At 48.1% G+C, this 17,571-nt stretch overlaps 3 protein-coding genes across 5 annotated transcripts in view; 2 read left to right on the plus strand and 1 right to left on the minus strand.

Moving 5' to 3' along the window:
* Positions 1–11,414, minus strand: part of LOC120406986 (protein FAM47E-like) — a 69,400-nt gene extending 57,986 nt beyond the window's left edge. The window contains exon 1 of one of the 3 annotated variants that reach the window (XM_039542243.1): positions 11,317–11,414. The gene's annotated coding sequence lies outside the window, so the exon portion shown is untranslated. Of the gene's footprint in view, positions 1–11,121; positions 11,245–11,316 lie in introns of those variants that run through there. The other 2 variants (XM_039542244.1, XM_039542246.1) reach the window with 2 other exon arrangements.
* On the plus strand, positions 7,059–10,988 carry LOC120406988 (C-X-C motif chemokine 10-like). The gene is made up of 4 exons (XM_039542253.1): positions 7,059–7,195; positions 7,967–8,093; positions 8,707–8,796; positions 10,293–10,988. The coding sequence occupies exons 1-4, from the start codon at positions 7,135–7,137 to the stop codon at positions 10,315–10,317; spliced, it is 303 nt and encodes a 100-aa protein (XP_039398187.1). The 5' UTR covers positions 7,059–7,134; the 3' UTR covers positions 10,318–10,988.
* Positions 11,415–12,966: 1,552 nt separating the features above from the next.
* Positions 12,967–17,571, plus strand: part of SDAD1 (SDA1 domain containing 1) — a 33,234-nt gene continuing 28,629 nt past the window's right edge. The window contains exons 1-4 of the mRNA XM_039542404.1: positions 12,967–13,172; positions 15,970–16,074; positions 16,740–16,838; positions 17,150–17,260. Coding sequence (XP_039398338.1) covers positions 13,083–13,172; positions 15,970–16,074; positions 16,740–16,838; positions 17,150–17,260 — 405 coding nt within the window. The 5' untranslated portion in view covers positions 12,967–13,082. The remainder of the gene's footprint in view (positions 13,173–15,969; positions 16,075–16,739; positions 16,839–17,149; positions 17,261–17,571) is intronic.

The following is a 17,571-nucleotide window of genomic DNA, read 5'->3' on the forward strand; positions in this document are numbered from 1 at the left end:
ATTCATAGTGCTAGATATATTTACAGTTGAGTAACTCCATCTGAGGATTAATGCTAATATCCTACCATATTAATTTGGAAAAAATACACGTATAGAAAGCTCAATGCTTGCGTACATTCCTTCACACTACAGTGAACCAATATGCAACCAACAACACTTTCTCAAGTCCTCCTCCTACACCTTTAACACCAGAACTGCACCCCATCCCCACTCATCTACTTACCTTTCCGTGTCACTCCAAAGAAAACCCTGGAAGAATAGCTAAGCATTGCAGCTTCACCTGAAGGTCAAGTCAACACATTTGGTCTTTGGCAAAGCGGGGCGGGAAAGCTAGTTTTTTTTGTTTTGTTTTTTTTTAAACTGGAAAAAAATCCTTTATTTTAGTCTCTGAAACAACATTCCTCTTCACTACGTCAGGAGGGCACCTCCTTGAAGAGGCTCTGGGCCTGATTCCTGTTTACACGGCGGCTCTTTGCCTTGGTGTGGCAGCGTGAAGGGGCTGAGACGTGTGTCCCTGGTCTGTGACAGAAAGGAGCTGGTCCCAGATGAGCAGCACAGGGGCCCAGATCCTCCAAAGTATGTAGGTACCTAATTCCTACTGATTCCAGCGGGAAGTAGGTGCCCAACACCTTAGGGGAAGGGGGCCTGCCGGTGCCAGCTGGAATCCCCGCTCCGCTGGCCAGGGACAGCTCTTTCCCTTTAATACAATGAATTCCTATTAACAGGGAACACTGTAATGAAGCATTCTGCACCTATCGCTGTGCCTGCCCCAAGGAGCCCCATCTCTAGCGCTGGCCTTGCTGCTCAACGCCCTCAGCAGCACACAGATACTTCCCGGGGCTTTGAAAGGAGACGACGCATGCCTGCTGGCCAGCAGAGATCAAAACACTGAGCAGAGCTATCAGGGCAGGCTGAAGCCAGTTCTGTCCACAAAACAATCAGCAGTGTCTGTTGGCTCTTTGTCAACAATAAAGGGAGAGGAAAAGACAAAAGTCTCTCATGGGGTGGAAGGTTTTCTCACCAAAATTGGGCGTTTTTCCTGACAAAAGTCGCATTATAGTGTGTACGCCTTTGCTGTTTTGTCGCCAAAAGGCAGTTTTTGGCAACAAAACTTGGTAGTGTAGACAAGGCCTAAACTGACCAACTAAATTGGAAAAAGGCACTCTTAGTCTTGGATTAGTGTGTCTACACAGGGATTTATACCAGTATAACTATGGCAGTATAAATATCCTAGTATAATTATGGCACTAAATTCCCTACATAGACAAGCCCATACTTCTTCTAAACATGTTGGTGTCAGTGGCTGGAAACTGAAGCTAGACAAATTCAGACTGGAAATAAAGTATAATTTTTTAACAGTGAGGGTAATTAACCATTGAATCAATCCAGCCTGGCCCTACACCAAATGGCAACCCAGGTGAGGAGCATCTTCAGTACCCCCCCATTTGTTAAAATTTCGAACACCTTATTTTTTATTGCATTTGTAGCCCATTTCATGACTTTGATGCATGATTTATCCCTGTCATATAAGATGATAAATTTGCATGCTAGGATCTGTACAATAAAAACAGCACCCCAAACCCAGCGCCCCCAACTCCGGCACCCCAGGCTGTTGTCTCGGTTGCCTGACTTAAATCTGGGCCTGGAAACAATTTACCAAAGGTTGTGGTGGATTCTCCATCACTGTCAATTTTTGGACCACGATCGGATCTTTCTATGAAAGAGATACTCTAGCCCCAAAGGAATTATTCTGGGGAAGTTCTATGGCCTGTGTGATACAAGTCAAATTAGGGCCTGGTCTACACTCAAACTTTAGGTCGGCATGGCTACATTGCTCAGGGGGGTGGATTTCTCACATACCTGAGTGATGTAGCTATGTTGACCGAACCCCTCGTGTAGGTGCAGCTAGGCTGACAGAAGAATGCTTCTGTTGACCTAGCTACCGCCCGCTTGGAGAGGTGCAGCAGGGGTGGGCAACCTTTTTGGCCCGAGGGCCACATCGGGGTTGCGAAATGGTATGGAGGGCTGGGTAGGGAAGGCTGTGCCTCCTCAAACAGCCTGGCCCCTCACTCCCTATCCGCCCATCCCATTTCCTGCCCCCTAACTGCCTCCCTCAGAACCACCGACCCATCCAACCCCCCCGCTCCTTGTCCCCTGACCATCCCCTCCTGGGACTCCCACCCCTAACCACCACCCCTGGGATCCCACCTCTATCCAACCCCGCCTGCTCCCTATCCCCTGACTGCCCTGACCCCTATCCATAGCCCTGCCCCCTGACAGACCCCCCGGGACTCCCACGCCTATCCAACTCCCCTGCTCCCCATCCCCTGACTGGCCCCCCAGGACTCCCACCCTCTATCCAGCCCCCACATCTCCTTGTCCCATGACTGCCCTGACCCCTATCCACACCCCCATCCACTGACAGACCCCCCCGGAACTCCCATGCTTACCCAACTCCCCCTTTCCCCATCCCCTGACTGCCCCACCCCCAGAACCTTCACCCCATCCAACCGCCCCCTGCTCCTTGTCCCCTGAGTATCCCTCGGAACCCACCGCCCCTTATCCAACTCCTTGGCCCCCTTACCATGCTGCTCAGAGCAGCAGGACTGGCTTATTGCAAAGCCTGGGAGGAGGGCGGGCACAAGCTTTGCTGACCACATGGTGGCATGGCTGCGGGGCAGGGGGGACAGCAGGGGAGGGGTTGGAGGTAGCCTCCCCGGCTGGGAGCTCGGGAGCCGGGCAGGATGGTCCCATGGGCCGGATGTGGCCCGTGGGCCGTAGTTTGCCCACATCAGTCCTACAGTGACGTCACGGTGGCCTGCAGCTATACTATGGGGTTATTGTAGCAGAGCTACAGCACCGTAGCTATGCTGCTACAGTTCCATATCACAGACATGGCCCAGATCATCACAATGGTCCCTTTTGGCCTTGGAATCGATGACTCTTCTCACACAATACTCAGCCCTTCAACTTGCAGACTATCATTTGAGGCTAAAGGATTCTTCCATTTTAGTTCATTATTTTCTAGCACAATGTCTTTTTTTACGCCACAGTTGTTTTGTATTAATGGCAGGAAGCTTCACTGCCCTTTTGGTCTCCCAGTTGCTTATCTGTTTGGCGTGCCACTCTAATACGGAATTCTTAGTTTATTTTAGTTGGAGTAGAAACCCCCAGATATGCTGTATCATATCAGTTGGTTTCCCACTGATGCAAATAAGACTTAGATATGTGCTTAAAGTGTTTTCCTGATTAGAGGCCTGTGAAGGGGTCAACTGGTGCCTCCTGATAGCCAGGTGTGGTGTAGCAGCTCTCTCTTCACTGGGTGTGTGTGTGTCTCCTGCTGGTGGCTGTTCCGCCTGTGTGGTAGTTTCCCCTCTTCCAGTGATGTGGCCCTCCAGCCAGGTCCTTCAAACGTAACACTTCTTTATGTCTTAGAGATCAGAACTATAACACACAAGAACCCTGTGGTGGGTTTTGTACCTCGTCAACCTCTTTGATTCAAAGGAGGGTGAACCTCCTCCCCGCATCTACATCAGTCTTACTACCGCCCCGGTAGTCAGGGCTGTATGGCCCAATGGCCAGAGTCCCTCTAAATCCGCTTCCCCTGGTAGGATAGCATGGCCTAGTGGCCGGAGTCCCTATAGTGTGCTCCTAAAGCAGCAGGGCCCAATGGCCAGAGTCTCTCTGCACTTTCTTCCCTTGGCGGGATAGCACAGCCTAGCAGTCAGAGTCTCTATAGTGTGTTCCTAAAGGAGCACAGCCTAGTGGCCAGAGTCTCTCTGCCCTTCTTTCCCCGACAGGGTAGCACGGCCTAGCGGCCGGAGTCTCTATAGTGTGCTCCTAAAGCATCGTGGCCTAATGGCCGGAATCTCTCTAAATTCTCTTCCCCTCAGGGGATAGCGTGGCCCAGTGGCCGGAGTCCATCTATCTCCTTTGGGGTGAGAGAGGAGTCAGTGAACTATGTTGTCACAATGGGGGGGGGGGGAGCTTAGAGACCCCCAGTAGGGGAGCCCGGGGCCCATCCGCTTTCACCAGGCTCCAATCCAGGGCCCTGTCAGTGACGGCGTGATCCACCATGGGTCAGCGGGGAATCCTACTGCAACATGCTGCCCTCAGAGTGGTGGTAGATACCACTCCCTTCCCTCCCCTGGGTCACTTCCTACCAGTCCTCCCAAACGTAGCAGTCCCTGTGGCATCAGGGTCTTCAGGTTCCTCAGCACCCGGCACTCCCTGGGGTTCCAACAGCTGCCACTCTCTGGGCCTGCTTCCTGGCTCCTCAGCTCCCTCCTGTAAGGGTCACCACTGCTCCCGGGCTGGAGCTTCTGCTGGACATTCTCCTTCCCCAGCCACCAGCCCTGACCGAGCAGTTCTGAAGGCTTTTATGCTCGACTCCCAGTTGGAGCATGCCCAGAGGAGCCTCAAGGGCTTGGCTGTCTCTGCCAAAAGGGAAGGGTTAAGTCTCTCAGTCCCGGTGTGGGGCCAGTCCGCCCCATCACAAACCCAAAAACAGAGGGAGACAAAGCAGTCTGCTCCCTAAAGCAGCAAGGAACAACTCACCCTATCTTACTACAGGCCTTTCTGACTGCAAACTCACTGCTGCTAGTGTTAGGCCCAACTCACACACTTCTCTACAGAGCCCTCTAGCCTGCAAGCAGAACCAGGGGAACCACTCCTTCCCCGAAATTTAAAGTTATAACCTACAATTTTAACACAGTTTTAATATACCACAATTTGGACTTCACTGAACCTGTGTGGTTCCTTCATATTTCATATGTTGTGAAAGAGCAGAAGACACAACAATTGCTAAAGGCCAGAATCCAGGGCCTGTACTCACACTACATAGCACTACACTCCTTGTGCAAAAACCACAAGGAGTCCTTGTGGCACCGTAGAGACTGACAAATTTATTTGGGCATAAGCTTTCATGGGCTAAAACCCACTTCTTCAGATGCATGGAGTGGAAAATACAGTAGCAGGTATAAATACATGAAAGGATGGGAGTTGCCTTACCAAGTGGGGGGTCAGTACCCACCTGGTGAAGTGAAGAAACAGATTGATAGAACCAGAAGGGTACCCAGATGTCACCTACTACAAGACAAGCCCAACAAAGAAAGTAACAGAACACCACTAGCTGTTACCTACAGCCCCCAACTAAAACCTCTCCAGTGCATCATCAAGGATCTACAACCTATCCTGAAGGACGATCCCTCACTCTCACAGTTCTTGGGGGACAGGCCAGACCTCGCTTACAGACAGCCCTCCAACCTAAAGCAAATACTCACCAGCAACTACACACCACACAACAAAAACATTAACCCAGGAACCAAACCCTGGAACAAACCCCGGTGCCAATTCTGTCCACATATCTATTCAAGGGACACCATCATAGGACCTAACCACATCAGCCACACCATCTGGGGCTCATTCACCTGCACATCTACCAACGTGATATATGCCATCATGTGCCAGCAATGCCCCTCTGCCATGTACATTGGCCAAACCGGACAGTCTCTACGCAAAAGAATAAATGGACACAAATCTGACATCAGGAATTATAACATTCAAAAACAGTAGGAGAACACTTCCATCTCCCTGGTCACTCAATAACAGATTTAAATGTGGCAATTCTTCAACCAAATAACTTCAAAAACAGACTCCAACGAGAAACTGCAGAACTGGAATTAATTTGCAAATTGGACACCATCAAATTAGTACTGAATAGGCCCTGGATGGGTCATTACAAAAACTAATTTCCCCATACTAATTTCCCCTGACTGTTACTCACACCTTGTCAACTGTCTGAAGTGGGCCACTCTCATTACCACTATAAAAGTGATTTTTCCTCCCTTGGTATTCTACTGTTAATTGAATTGTCTCATTAGCACTGACCCCCCAGTTGGTAAGGAAACTCCCATCTTTTCATGTACTGTGTATATATACCTGCTACTGTATTTTCCACTCCATGCATCTGAAGAAGTGGGTTTTAGCCCATGAAAGCTTATGCCCAAATAAATTTGTTAGTCTCTAAGGTGCCATGAGAACTCTTCATTGTTTTTGCTGATGCAGACTAACACGGCTACCACTCTGACTCCTTGTGCAGAATCACTGAAAATATTGCCTTGTAAATTAAACTAAGTAGAGAGTATACAGTCTAGGTGGAGAAGTCACAAAAGCCAATAGTCCTGTGGAATTTTTTGTCTTTGCTGGCTGTTCCCTTTTCATTTAAATGCCTGTTTTCTCTTCAGAACAGTGAGTAGGTTTCACTTCCCGTGACTCTTAGGAAATGATCATAATGCTGAAGTAGCAGAAAAGTGAGGTAAATGAATTTGCAAGGCTGTCACAGATGGAGGGCCAGAGAATGTGTGCAGGGAATGTATGCAGGGAGCTGTCTGGGTGATCTCACAAAAGACACTAACCCATGGGGATTTCTTAAAGTTAAAGCCCCCCAAAATATTTCAGGGGTGGGACAGAGAAAACAGAGTCAGATTATCTCAACCCCAGTCCCTTAATCCTAAATGTGAGTTGACTCAGCTTTGGGGCTTTTAAATATTAACAGAAATACTGCACTTTTTTTCTATTAGTATGGCCTTCACACTTGCATAGAATTTGTAGTGAACACTTTGGTCCATGTTTCCGAGCAAGATTCCTAGGAGATATCAGAAAACAGGGCTCCCTTAATGGAGGGACAGGAGCTGAGAAAATTTGACTCCCTTCCCCCAACTCCTCACCCCACACAATGTTTATTTGTGGTTTTCACTTCAGGAATTACCCCGGTGTAATTTTTGCCTAGGAGAGCAAAAAGGCTCCCTGCACACATACAGGCGTGTGTCGATCACTTCCTAGGACTCACTGAAAGTGAAACCTAGTTTGTTTCCTTATGAGAAATCAGGAATTTCAATTAAAAGGGAACAGCTGGCAAAGGCAAACATTTCTGTCACCTGTTGGGATTTCCCTGCACAGCTTGAACAATCTCTGGTTATTTTAGCTGTGATGGCAATAATCAAGACCAATCAGCATCAAGGCGGTAAAAGGCTTAGAGTATAAATATACACTGGGAAACACTTTCTCTTAGGCAGTCCTCAATCTCTCCCAGATATCCAAGAATAATACAGAAGAACCTTCATTCTCATCACCATGAAGGGAACCTGGGCTGTCGTCCTTTGTTCACTGCTCCTGATTGCAGTTGAAATTCAAGGTAAGAGGCAGCAATATCACAAAAGACGTGTAATGCAGTGAGAAAGCCAGAGGCGTGAGTCACTGGGAAGCTGTGTAGAATAAATCCTTGGAAGTTACTTTTGTGGGAAAAAAGTGATCTCGGTTCAGGGTTTGTGTTCTACTGCAGCGTGCAAACATCTGTCCTCTCTGCTTGTGTCTAGAATGTGTGTGTTGTCCACACAGGACTCAGACTGACCAGCTTGTATTTAGCAGGGAAATATGAGAGTTTTCGGCAGGCTTGGATTTGTTCCCAGACTGTCCCCTAGTTTGTAAGGGTGTGAAATCAACCTCAGTCTATCAAATTCTGTCTTCTTTTAATCACCTGAAGATGACATTTTGGGCCTGATCCAAAGCACAGTGAAGTCAGTGGGAAACTTTCCTACTGATTTCAATGGCTGTTGGATCAGACACTTTGTGAGCAACAATGATTTTAGTTCCAACTGCTCATTCACTCCCATCATTTTTACACCAGGGTGACTCCTGTTTTCCATTGACTCGTGTGAGAGCAGAATCAGGCCCTCTGACTTCAAAACTAACGAGATCAAGGCAAAAGAGTGTAGCACATTTTATGACATTGTCCTAATGTAAATATGCACATGGAAACATTGCAGGACAAATTACTCTGCAGCCCTGAGGATGAAATGGAGTGTTTTCAACCTCTCCTCTTCCTACTTAAATATATTTTATTGAAGACATCTCAGGTATCTAATATCGTTCTAATCTCTCTCTCTCCTGGGCCCATTTCTTTTAGGGCAGTTGACCTCTGGAAAAGGACGTTGCAGCTGCATAGACAAAGGTTCTGATTTCATTCAGCGAAAAGCCTTAGGAAAAATAGAAGTGATTCCCAAGAGCTCTTCCTGTGACCATGTTGAGATCATGTGAGTAATGACTTAACCACTCAGCTATCACCACTCAGTGGGGCTGTTGTTGCAATGGCAGGAAATATGGGGATTTCCCCCCCTTTAACATAAGCCCAAGTTCTGATGTCCATCTCCATATTACAAGCAAAGCAAAGTGCAATGAGGCTAGGGACTAAGGCCCAGATCATCAGCTGGTGTGATCAACACAGCTTCATAGACTCCCATGGAAATACACCAACTGAGGACTAGCCTGGAGGGTGGGATTCTCCAGGGCTCGCTGCCTTGTTTAGTCCTTGACCCCAGACCTGAAGAGGAGCATTTTCTGCACTCCCTTGGCACAGGGGTCAATGACTACACAGGTTGTAGGGAATCAGGCCCTGAGGCTAGATGAGAACATAGATCCCACTTGCTGGGTGCATAGAAATACATCAGGTAGATCCTTCTAATGCTTTAGCTGATTTGAGGTCTTTTGATTTTATATTCGCTCCCAGCTTATGGCGACAATGTAGCGTATCACTCAGCTCACCAAGAGCCGGACTCCTGCTATTCAGACCCTGATCCCAGATAACAAAGACATTTGTGACCTTTCCATTGTATGGAAATGAATTCTGTTTTGCTTTGTTCATTTCAGTGTGACAATGAAGCCCAAAGGAGAGCAAAGATGTTTGAACCCTAATTCCAAATGGGTACAGAAGATGATGACAGCCCTCATCAAGAAAAGGTAGGTTTCCCATCCATCTGCAGGGAAAAACTCTCATGTGCTTAAGAGCTCACTTCATTCTTATACATCATTGAGATCGAACTTTGAGCTCAATCAATGGTCTCGGCAGTCTCACAGCCTGTGCCTGAACCACTGCTCACAGCATCCTCAGAAACCTGCATTGCAACCCCAGAAAATGGCAGATTTCTTGGGAGACAGTATAAGCTATCTGGGGTATACAGAACTCCCCATTGCAGCAGTACCCCCTGCTTCACGCAGAAGAGCAGGTCAAATGCACTGCAGAGTTTCAAAGGGAAAACCAAGTTCATTTAAATAACCTGTGTGTCTCAGACTCAGTACTACACTCACTTGTGCTGAATTTTGGGGCTCTTCACCCATGGGTGGGCTTCAAAAGCTGGGAAGAATGGCCATCCATGATGCCTTTTGAGAAATCACATAATCCTTTAGGACCAGATTGTGCCCCATTTACCCTCACCGAGTAACACTGTACTCCACAAGTAATCCGATAGAAAGCAAAGGGGCTATTCACAGCGTAAGGTGCCAATCATCTTCACAGTGGCAGAATCTGGTCCTTTAAATTTAACCTGCTGTTCTACCAAGTACTCGATGGTCCTGATACTGATCAGGGCCGGTGCAAGGATGTTTTGTGCCCTAGGCAAAACTTCCACCTTGAGCCCTCCCACCCCCGCCCTGAGGTGCCTCCCCCTGCAGCAGCTCCCCCGCGCTCCCGCCCTGGGACGCCCCCCCCCGCGGAAGCTTCCCCCCTCCGCTCTGAGGTGCCCTCTTTGCGGCAGCTCCCCACCCTCCGCCCTGAGGCACTTCCCCGCCCCAGCTCACCCCTGCTCCGCACACAAGCACCCCGAGCACGCTGTGGCCGCTTCACTGCTCCCGCCTCCCAGGCTTGCAGCGCCTAAGCTGATTGGTGCCGCAAGCCTGGGAGGCCGGAGAAGTGAAGCAGCTCACCCCTGCCCCGCCTCCTCCCCGAGCACACCATGGCCGCTTCACTGCTCCCGCCTCCCAGGCTTATGGTGCTAATCAGCTTAGGTGCCACAAGCCTGGGAGGTGGGAGCAGTGAAGCAGCCACGGCGTGCTCGGGGAGGAGGCGGGGCAGGGGTGAGCTGGGGCGGGGAGTTCCCCTGCGTGACGCCCCCCACTTTATTTGCTGCAGGCGGCCCTTCCTGTGCTCCCCTGCCCCAGCTCCCTCCACCTAAATGCCGGCGGCGACCGGGGCGGCCGAAGATCCGGCTGCCACGGTCGCTGCCGAAGAAAATGGCGCCCCCCAAATGCCAGTGTCCTAGGCAACCGCCTAGTTCGCCTAAATGATTGCACCGGCCCTGATACTGATGTGACTTAAACTGGTGTAAATCAGGAGTAAGTCCAATGGAGTGGCACAGTGTAAAACTAGTGTGATGAAAATCAAGCCCTTCTGTATGTGTAATCCCGAAAGAAAAATTCTAATGAAAGGATAAAGTTCCCACTGTGTTTTATTTTGACAGGTCTTCACAAAGCACTCACCCGTAAAGGAGAAGAGCTAAGGATCACTTCAACAGACTAATGATATTTTAGGATCTCAGAGTCACATGGATGGGTTATTATATTATAATCATAACTCAGAGATAAAAATATTCTCAGGTAACACATACTAAGAATTCTAAGTTAGTTTTTCTTCCAGGTTTGAAATTAATGTAGTTCTTAGATATACATGTTCCATGTTAATTTACATAATATCACATATGATTGTTGTTCTAGGGTATGTAAAACATTTGTCTGTAGGCTTTATAAATAAATTGAAGAAGGCTTATAATCTAAAGGAAACCACACTCTGTGTTTAACTTATGTATAAACATTTATAGACTAAATGCATCTGATCATTATGAAATGTAATATAACAAATGACTGTAACAGAATATGCACACACATTCCTTGTGTTAGACTTCTCCTTTTAAAGATAAACCAATTAAAGTGAATGAAAGACACTGAAAACTGTAATAGTTGCCTTGTAGTTTGTACTATTGTATCATTCATCAGCTGAAATTTCATTTATAGTGCTAGGTATATTTACAGTCAGTGGTGAAAGTAAAAATACAATTCTTACCGGTACAGGGGTCCACTCTGCCCCCCACCCTGAAAGGGGTGGGGCCAGGGTGAAAGTAAGTTAAATTTCTTACTGATACAGTCCAAAGGCAAGCAACCCACCTCTCCTACATACTTCATACCTCCCATTGCATGACTTCGCTATAGAAAATAAAGCTACTACTACTACTACCAGTACTGTCTGTAATAAAACTTTCATAGTGGAATAAGCCTGAAAAAGTGAAAACTCACTGTCATACAATGTCCTCTCTCCTTCTCCAGCCAGGCTGCTGACACAGCATGGCTCCTTGTTACCCCGACTTCCTTCCGCACTCAGCAGGGGCTAGAGCAGCTCCCCTCTAGCTTATAGCAGGGAGCAGAGGGACTGGGTGAAGGAGAAGCCTCCCCAAGATGCCTGCTGCCTGCATAGGAACAGTTTAAACTCACCTGTTCACGCCCTGGTTCAACCTGCAAGATTAGGGGCCATTTCTGGCATCCTTGTTAATTTCACTCACAGTTGTTGGGGCTGGAGGAGGAGGGAGGAGAGAAATGGATGTGAAAGTGACTTTTCCCCTTCCACTGGCTTTATTAGCTCTGGATTTAAGCTGTGCAGCCAAATGTCTATTGTATTCTGCCCCGGCCTTGGTCTCACCCCCGCCCCTCAACAACTGTGAGTGTAATTAACAAGGATGCCAGAAATGGCCCCTAATCCTCTGTCTGAACTGCAGAGTGAACAGCTAAATTCAAACTGTTCTTATACAGGCTCCAGGCATCCTGAGGAGGCTTCTCCATCAGCCAGTCCCCCTGCTACAAGGAGGGCCGGCTCCAGGCATCAGCTTAGCAAGCAGGAGCTTGGGGCAGCCACTCTGGAGAGGGGAGGCACATCCAGCTATTCAGCGGCAATTTGGTGGAGGGTCCCTCACTCCCAGTTGCAGCGAAGGACCTCCCGCTGAATTGCAGCAGATCCCAATAGCGGCCTTTTTTTTTTTTTTGCTGCTTGGGGTGGCAAAACCCCTGGAGCCAGACCTGGCTACAAGCTAGAGGGGAGCCCCTGCTGAGTGCATGCAGGGAGGGGGAATGCAGAGTCTAGCCCTGGTAGCAGCCTGGCTGGAGAAGGAGGGAGGAGAGAAACAAATGTGACTATCAGTTTTCCCTTTCCAAACTTTTATTAGCTCTGAGTTTAAACTGTTTTTTATGCAGCCAAAAGAGGTGAAAGTAAGCCAGTACTGAATGCTCCACTTATTTGCCGCTATACTGCTGCGCCTTTTTTTACCGGTACTCTGTACCAGGCCGTACCGGCTTACTTTCACCTCTGTTTACGGTTGACTAACTCCATCTGAGAATTAATACTAATATCCTACCATATTAATTTGATAAAAATACACGTATAGAGAGTTCAATGTTGGTAAACCAATATCCAACCCACAGCACTTTATCAAGTCCTCCTCCTACACCTCTAACACCAGAACTGCACCCCATCCCCACTCATCTACTTACCTTTCCGTGTCGCCCCAAAGAAAACCCTGGAAGAATAGCTAAGCATTGCAGCTTCTCCTGAAGGTCAAGTCAACACATTTGGTCTTTGGCAAAGTGGGGCGGGAAAGCTAGTGCCACACTGGAGGGCACCTCACTGAAGAGGCTCTGGGCCTGATTCCCATTTACACGGCGGCTCTTGGCCTTGGTGTGGCAGCGCGAAGGGGCTGAGACGTGTGTCCCTGGTCTGTGACAGAAAGGAGCTGGTCCCAGAGGAGCAGCACAGGGGCCCAGATCCTCCAGAGTACGTAGGTACCTAATTCCTACTGATTCCAGCGGGAACTGGGTGTGTGTCCAACACCTTAGGGGAAGGGGGGCTGCCAGTCCCAGCTGGAATCCCCCCTCCGCTGGCCAGGGACAGCTCTTTCCCTTTAATACAACCAATTCCTATTAACTGGGAACACTGTAATGAAGCATTCTGCACCTATCACTGTGCCTGCCCCAACGAGCCCCATCTCCAGTGCGGGCCTCCTGGGCCCCTGCGCTCTCTGCCTGTAGGGGGCGCAGGCAGCAGGCCAGACTCCGAAGAGCGCACGTGCGGTCGCTTTTGTAACAAGTTTGCCCCTCTGTGGCTCCCGTAGCGCCGGAAGCCAAGATGGCGGCGCCCAGGGGTAGCCCACGTGGTTGTTCCGGGAGGAGCAGAGCGTCTCGTAGGCGGTAGCGCCCGGGCTCCAGCAACCATGTCCGGCCGCAACAACAACAAGCTGCCCAGTAACCTGCCCCAGCTGCAGAACCTGATCAAGCGGGACCCGCCGGCTTATACCGAGGAGGTGAGAGAGCGAGACCCCCCCGCCGCCGGGGGCGTCCGCCCCAGGCCCAGCCCCCAGGGTGCCCCTGGGCCCCAGCCCCCATCCTGAGTGCGCAAGGCAGAGTCCGCAGCATGGGGAGGTCTCTTTCCCTTGGGAGGCCCGGAGGGCAGTGGCCCGTGGGTGCCAGAGAGGGACGGGGCGGGGAAGGTGATATCTCTTAATGGACCAGCTTCTGCTGGTGGAAGGTGCAGGCTGGCGAGCGTCACAGAGCTCCTCGTCGGGTCCGGGGACGGTAACCAGAGTGACCCCCAGTCAGTGTCCCGCCCACAGCGCAGCCCCCCTGCCCCCAAAGGGCTGTATGGCCTTGCTCACAAAGGGCGTGTTTACCTGGCCGTAACGAGTTGGACGAGGATGGGAGTGAAATCCTAGTGGCGACGAGGCACTGTGCTTCTCAACTCGGCTGGCTACATGGAGGTGCCTTGGTGTTCTGATGTAAAACCGCACCTTTCCCCCTGTTCAGATACAGCTGCCTTTACCAGAGATGGTGGCATATAAGGCAACACGCCGCCTCATTCTTTTTCTCACATGGGCCTGGATCCCTTGAACTCAATGTGTCTTTACATGCTTCAAATTAGGCATGTGCTAAAGCATCAAGCTGAACCAGGGCCTTAGCCCTGGCTAGACACCCTTTTTGCCAGCAATTTAACTGTTTTAGTTAGGGGTAATATTTTTACCAATATAGTTATACCGTATAAAGGTGCCTTATGCTGGTGTGGTTTATTTGTCTTCCTGTAGGGGAATAGCTATGCCATTATGAAGCACTGCTGTACTAGTATAACTGCGTCCCTAGGGGTGGAGGGGTGACAGGCAGTTCTGCTGCGAAGTCTGTACCAGTATAGTTAATGTGGTACAACTTTTGCATGTAGATCAGTGCCTAAGGGCTTGGCTACACTTACAAATTTACAGCGCTGCAGCAGGGTGTGAAAACACACCCTCTGCAGCGCTGCAAATTGCGGCGCTACAAAGCGCCAGTGTAGTCAAAGCCCCAGCGCTGGGAGCCGTGCTCCCAGCGCTGTCCGTTATTCCCCACAGGGATGTGGAGTACGGACAGCGCTGGGAGAGTTTTCTCCCAGCGCTGGCGCTTTGACTACACTTAGCGCTTCAAAGCGCTGCCGCGGCAGCGCTTTGAAATGCAAGTGTAGCCAAAGCCAAAGAGAGACTTTAAAAGTTGCCTTTGGGCTTGTGTACTCATGGAAGTATTAAGGAACAGATATTGCACCTTATTCAGAGTTGTCGTACAAGCACTGGTGAGCCCTTAAACTGCCAGCATGCCATCATTTTAGCTTCTTAAAAAAGCTAGAAGTAATTTTATGCCAGCCTGGAGTCCCCTTACCAGTTCTTGTAGTCCTACAATTGCCTATTTCTTTTTAAAATAAAACCTCCCCTCTTGCTACTGAAAGTCCCACCCAGACATCTGAAACTGACTGATGATAGGGGAGACATCAAAACTGGCAAGACGCTTAGGGTGAATCTACACTACCCTGCTACATCGGTGCGTTGGGTGAAGATGCGCTACGCCGATAGGAGAGCCCCCTCCCGTTGGAAAAATTACTCCACCTCCACAAGAGACGGAAGCTGTGTTGTCATCAGGAGAGCATCTCCTGCCGACTTAGCGCTGGTGGGGACAGCACTTAGGTCGATGTCATTTGTGTCGCTCAGGGACGTGGCTTTTTCACACCCCTGAGTGACATAAGTTACATGGACTTACGTGGTAGATAAGCTTTACGTGTTGTCAGATGCACAAAGAAGAAAAACTGTAAATATATTTCTACTCTCATTCATTTCACACAGATCGGTGTTAAAGACGGTTAGCCCGCTGGCATATGCATGGTCCAAGATGGTATCTATGCCAGTGGAACAATCAGGTTGAACATTAGCTTTGGGGCGAGGGAGCTGTTCTGTTTGATCCTGTTGTACATTGGGAGAATGGCTGTGTTTAACATGTGGTCAATAGGTCTGGATACCTTCCTCGCTGTCCTATCTCCCCTGTGGTTAGAGGTTGAGTTGAAACCAGAATTTTAAACCTCAGGAATTCTCCACACAGCGATGATTGTTTAAAGTGGCTTTATGCAACACCGGTCTCCCTCCTGCCTGTAGGCAATGTGCATGCATTATACCTGCACAGCAGCTATTTGTGCTTTACCAGCTTCTGATGCATACTCTTCTGGACGGGGACTGTGCTCGGCTGCTCCCCAGTCCTGCAAAACTTAAGCATGTGCTTGACTGGTCCCAGGACATAAAATCTTTGCAAGGTCTGGGCCCGGGGGTCTATGTGGTTTCTAGCACAATGGTAACCTAACTGTGATTGGTGCTTCTGTGCCCCACTGTAAATATTAATATCTCACCCTAATAAGGGACATACTCCCGTCTCACGTGGGTTAGCTGTTAGTCACATCACTGAGGCACTTGAGATGTATCATCAAAAGCTGCTTGGCTTGAATGTCACAGGGAAAATATAATTATATATTTAAAGGGACTCAGTGCCATTTCAGGGGGCGTGGAGCAGCGTTCACATCGCACTCCCCTTCAGTACCCTGCCCAAGCTGGGGAAGCTAATGATCCAACCAGCAGACTGTTGTCGATGAGGAATCCTGGTCACATGCCACCTGAGGCATGTTACGCGTACGCTAAAAAGAGTGCCATTTCGAGGGGGATTTTCTGACATGAATGGGTTTCTAAGGGCCTTATCTCTTGGTATTGAGAAGCTATCTTATCCAGTAATGACAACTAAGAGTGAAATGCCATATTTGTGTTTCAGTTTCTCCAGCAGTATCGTCACTACCAGTCCAATGTGGAGATTTTCAAACTCCAGCCCGATAAGCCCAGTAAGGAGCTGGCTGAATTGGTGATCTTCTTGGCACAGGTAAAATTCTGTAATTCTAGGAAAAACAAACACACAGAACTATTAAAGGTGACCTGCAAAACCTTTCCCCCCAATGAAATAATTGTAAGCTATATACAGATGGCCAATATAGCCAGGAGCAGGTGATAAATAACTGACGAGAAGATAGTAATATATTTTTTTTAATTTCTGTTCTCCGGTGTTGCTTTCTGTGAATTACAGTAAAATGGTAAAAATAAAACATTTAAAAAACAAACAAACAATAACCCAGTTGAGTCCTATTTGACAGACCTACATTGCATCAGCAAAATTTTTTAATAGGTGTGTTGTTTCAGAATGATTCTGGAACATCATAGTGATGCCAAATGGAACTTCTTACTCATAATTATCTTATTTTTGGAATGGGTGTTGCAGATCACCTTTAAATGCATTGAACATACAGATTCTACAGCACTCTTAATCCTTTAATAAAGAAGTGAGCTTTTATGTAGGTAGTTAATGATAGAAACTTCAGCATTCAAAGATATATTACACATCAACAACATTTGAAAAAGTGAATCAACCAAATATACATTAAATGATAAGGGGTAGTTTTTTTACAGAATCAGATACTCTCAGGCAAATATACCATTGTTACACTGTTAGTTTATTATAGGGATTTCAATAAAGATTATTTTTTTAAACAGGTTGGGCACTGCTATCCAGAACATCTTGTTGATTTTCCGCAGCAGTTGAAAGAACTGCTTTCTTACAACCACAGTGTTTTGGATGCAGATCTTCGAATGGTAAGTCTGACATGTAAAGCACTGATATATATCGATAAGGTACTCTGCTTTTGAGGACCACCACACAGTTAGCAACTCTGGGCTCCAGTAGCACATCTTTGCCCAGATCCTTCAAAGACTAATACACATGCCTAATGCACTGTGAACAGTCTTGTTGACTTTGCTGGAACTTCTTGTGTGGAAAATTAAGCATGTGTAACAGTCTAAGCAGGATTTGGGCCTGTGTGTGTGTGTGTGTGTGGATGAATAATAAATGCTCTCGTCTTACTCATTTTCAAATTGTGATTCTGGTCACTGCTTCTTTGTTGCAGACATTTTGCAAAGCTCTGATCTTATTAAGAAACAAGAATCTTATAAACCCTACAAGTTTGCTGGAACTCTTCTTTGAACTCTTGCGCTGCCATGATAAACTTCTACGAAAAGTAAGCTGCAAAATAAGAATTGGTTTTATGTCCTTGGTGAGCCTCTTGTCAGTGTTTTTTCCCTCTCTTATGAGAAGGAAGCACAAGTAATTCAGCAGCACCAGACAGCCTGTTTGCTCTTCCCAGTAGCTGAATATATAACCTTATTGTAGTTCTGTTGGTTCCACTAGCAAAGATTTTAGGGTATTTGGGCATTTAGCAGCTTGATGTGCCTGTGACCAAATATTATGGAGATGGACACTCAGGGATAAATGCAATGAGTGTGAAAGGGCCAGCTTTAGAAACCTGAAATGTGAGATAAAATAGTGTGT

This window comes from Mauremys reevesii, linkage group 5, assembly GCF_016161935.1.
Source record: "Mauremys reevesii isolate NIE-2019 linkage group 5, ASM1616193v1, whole genome shotgun sequence".
Lineage (NCBI taxonomy): Eukaryota > Metazoa > Chordata > Testudines > Geoemydidae > Mauremys > Mauremys reevesii.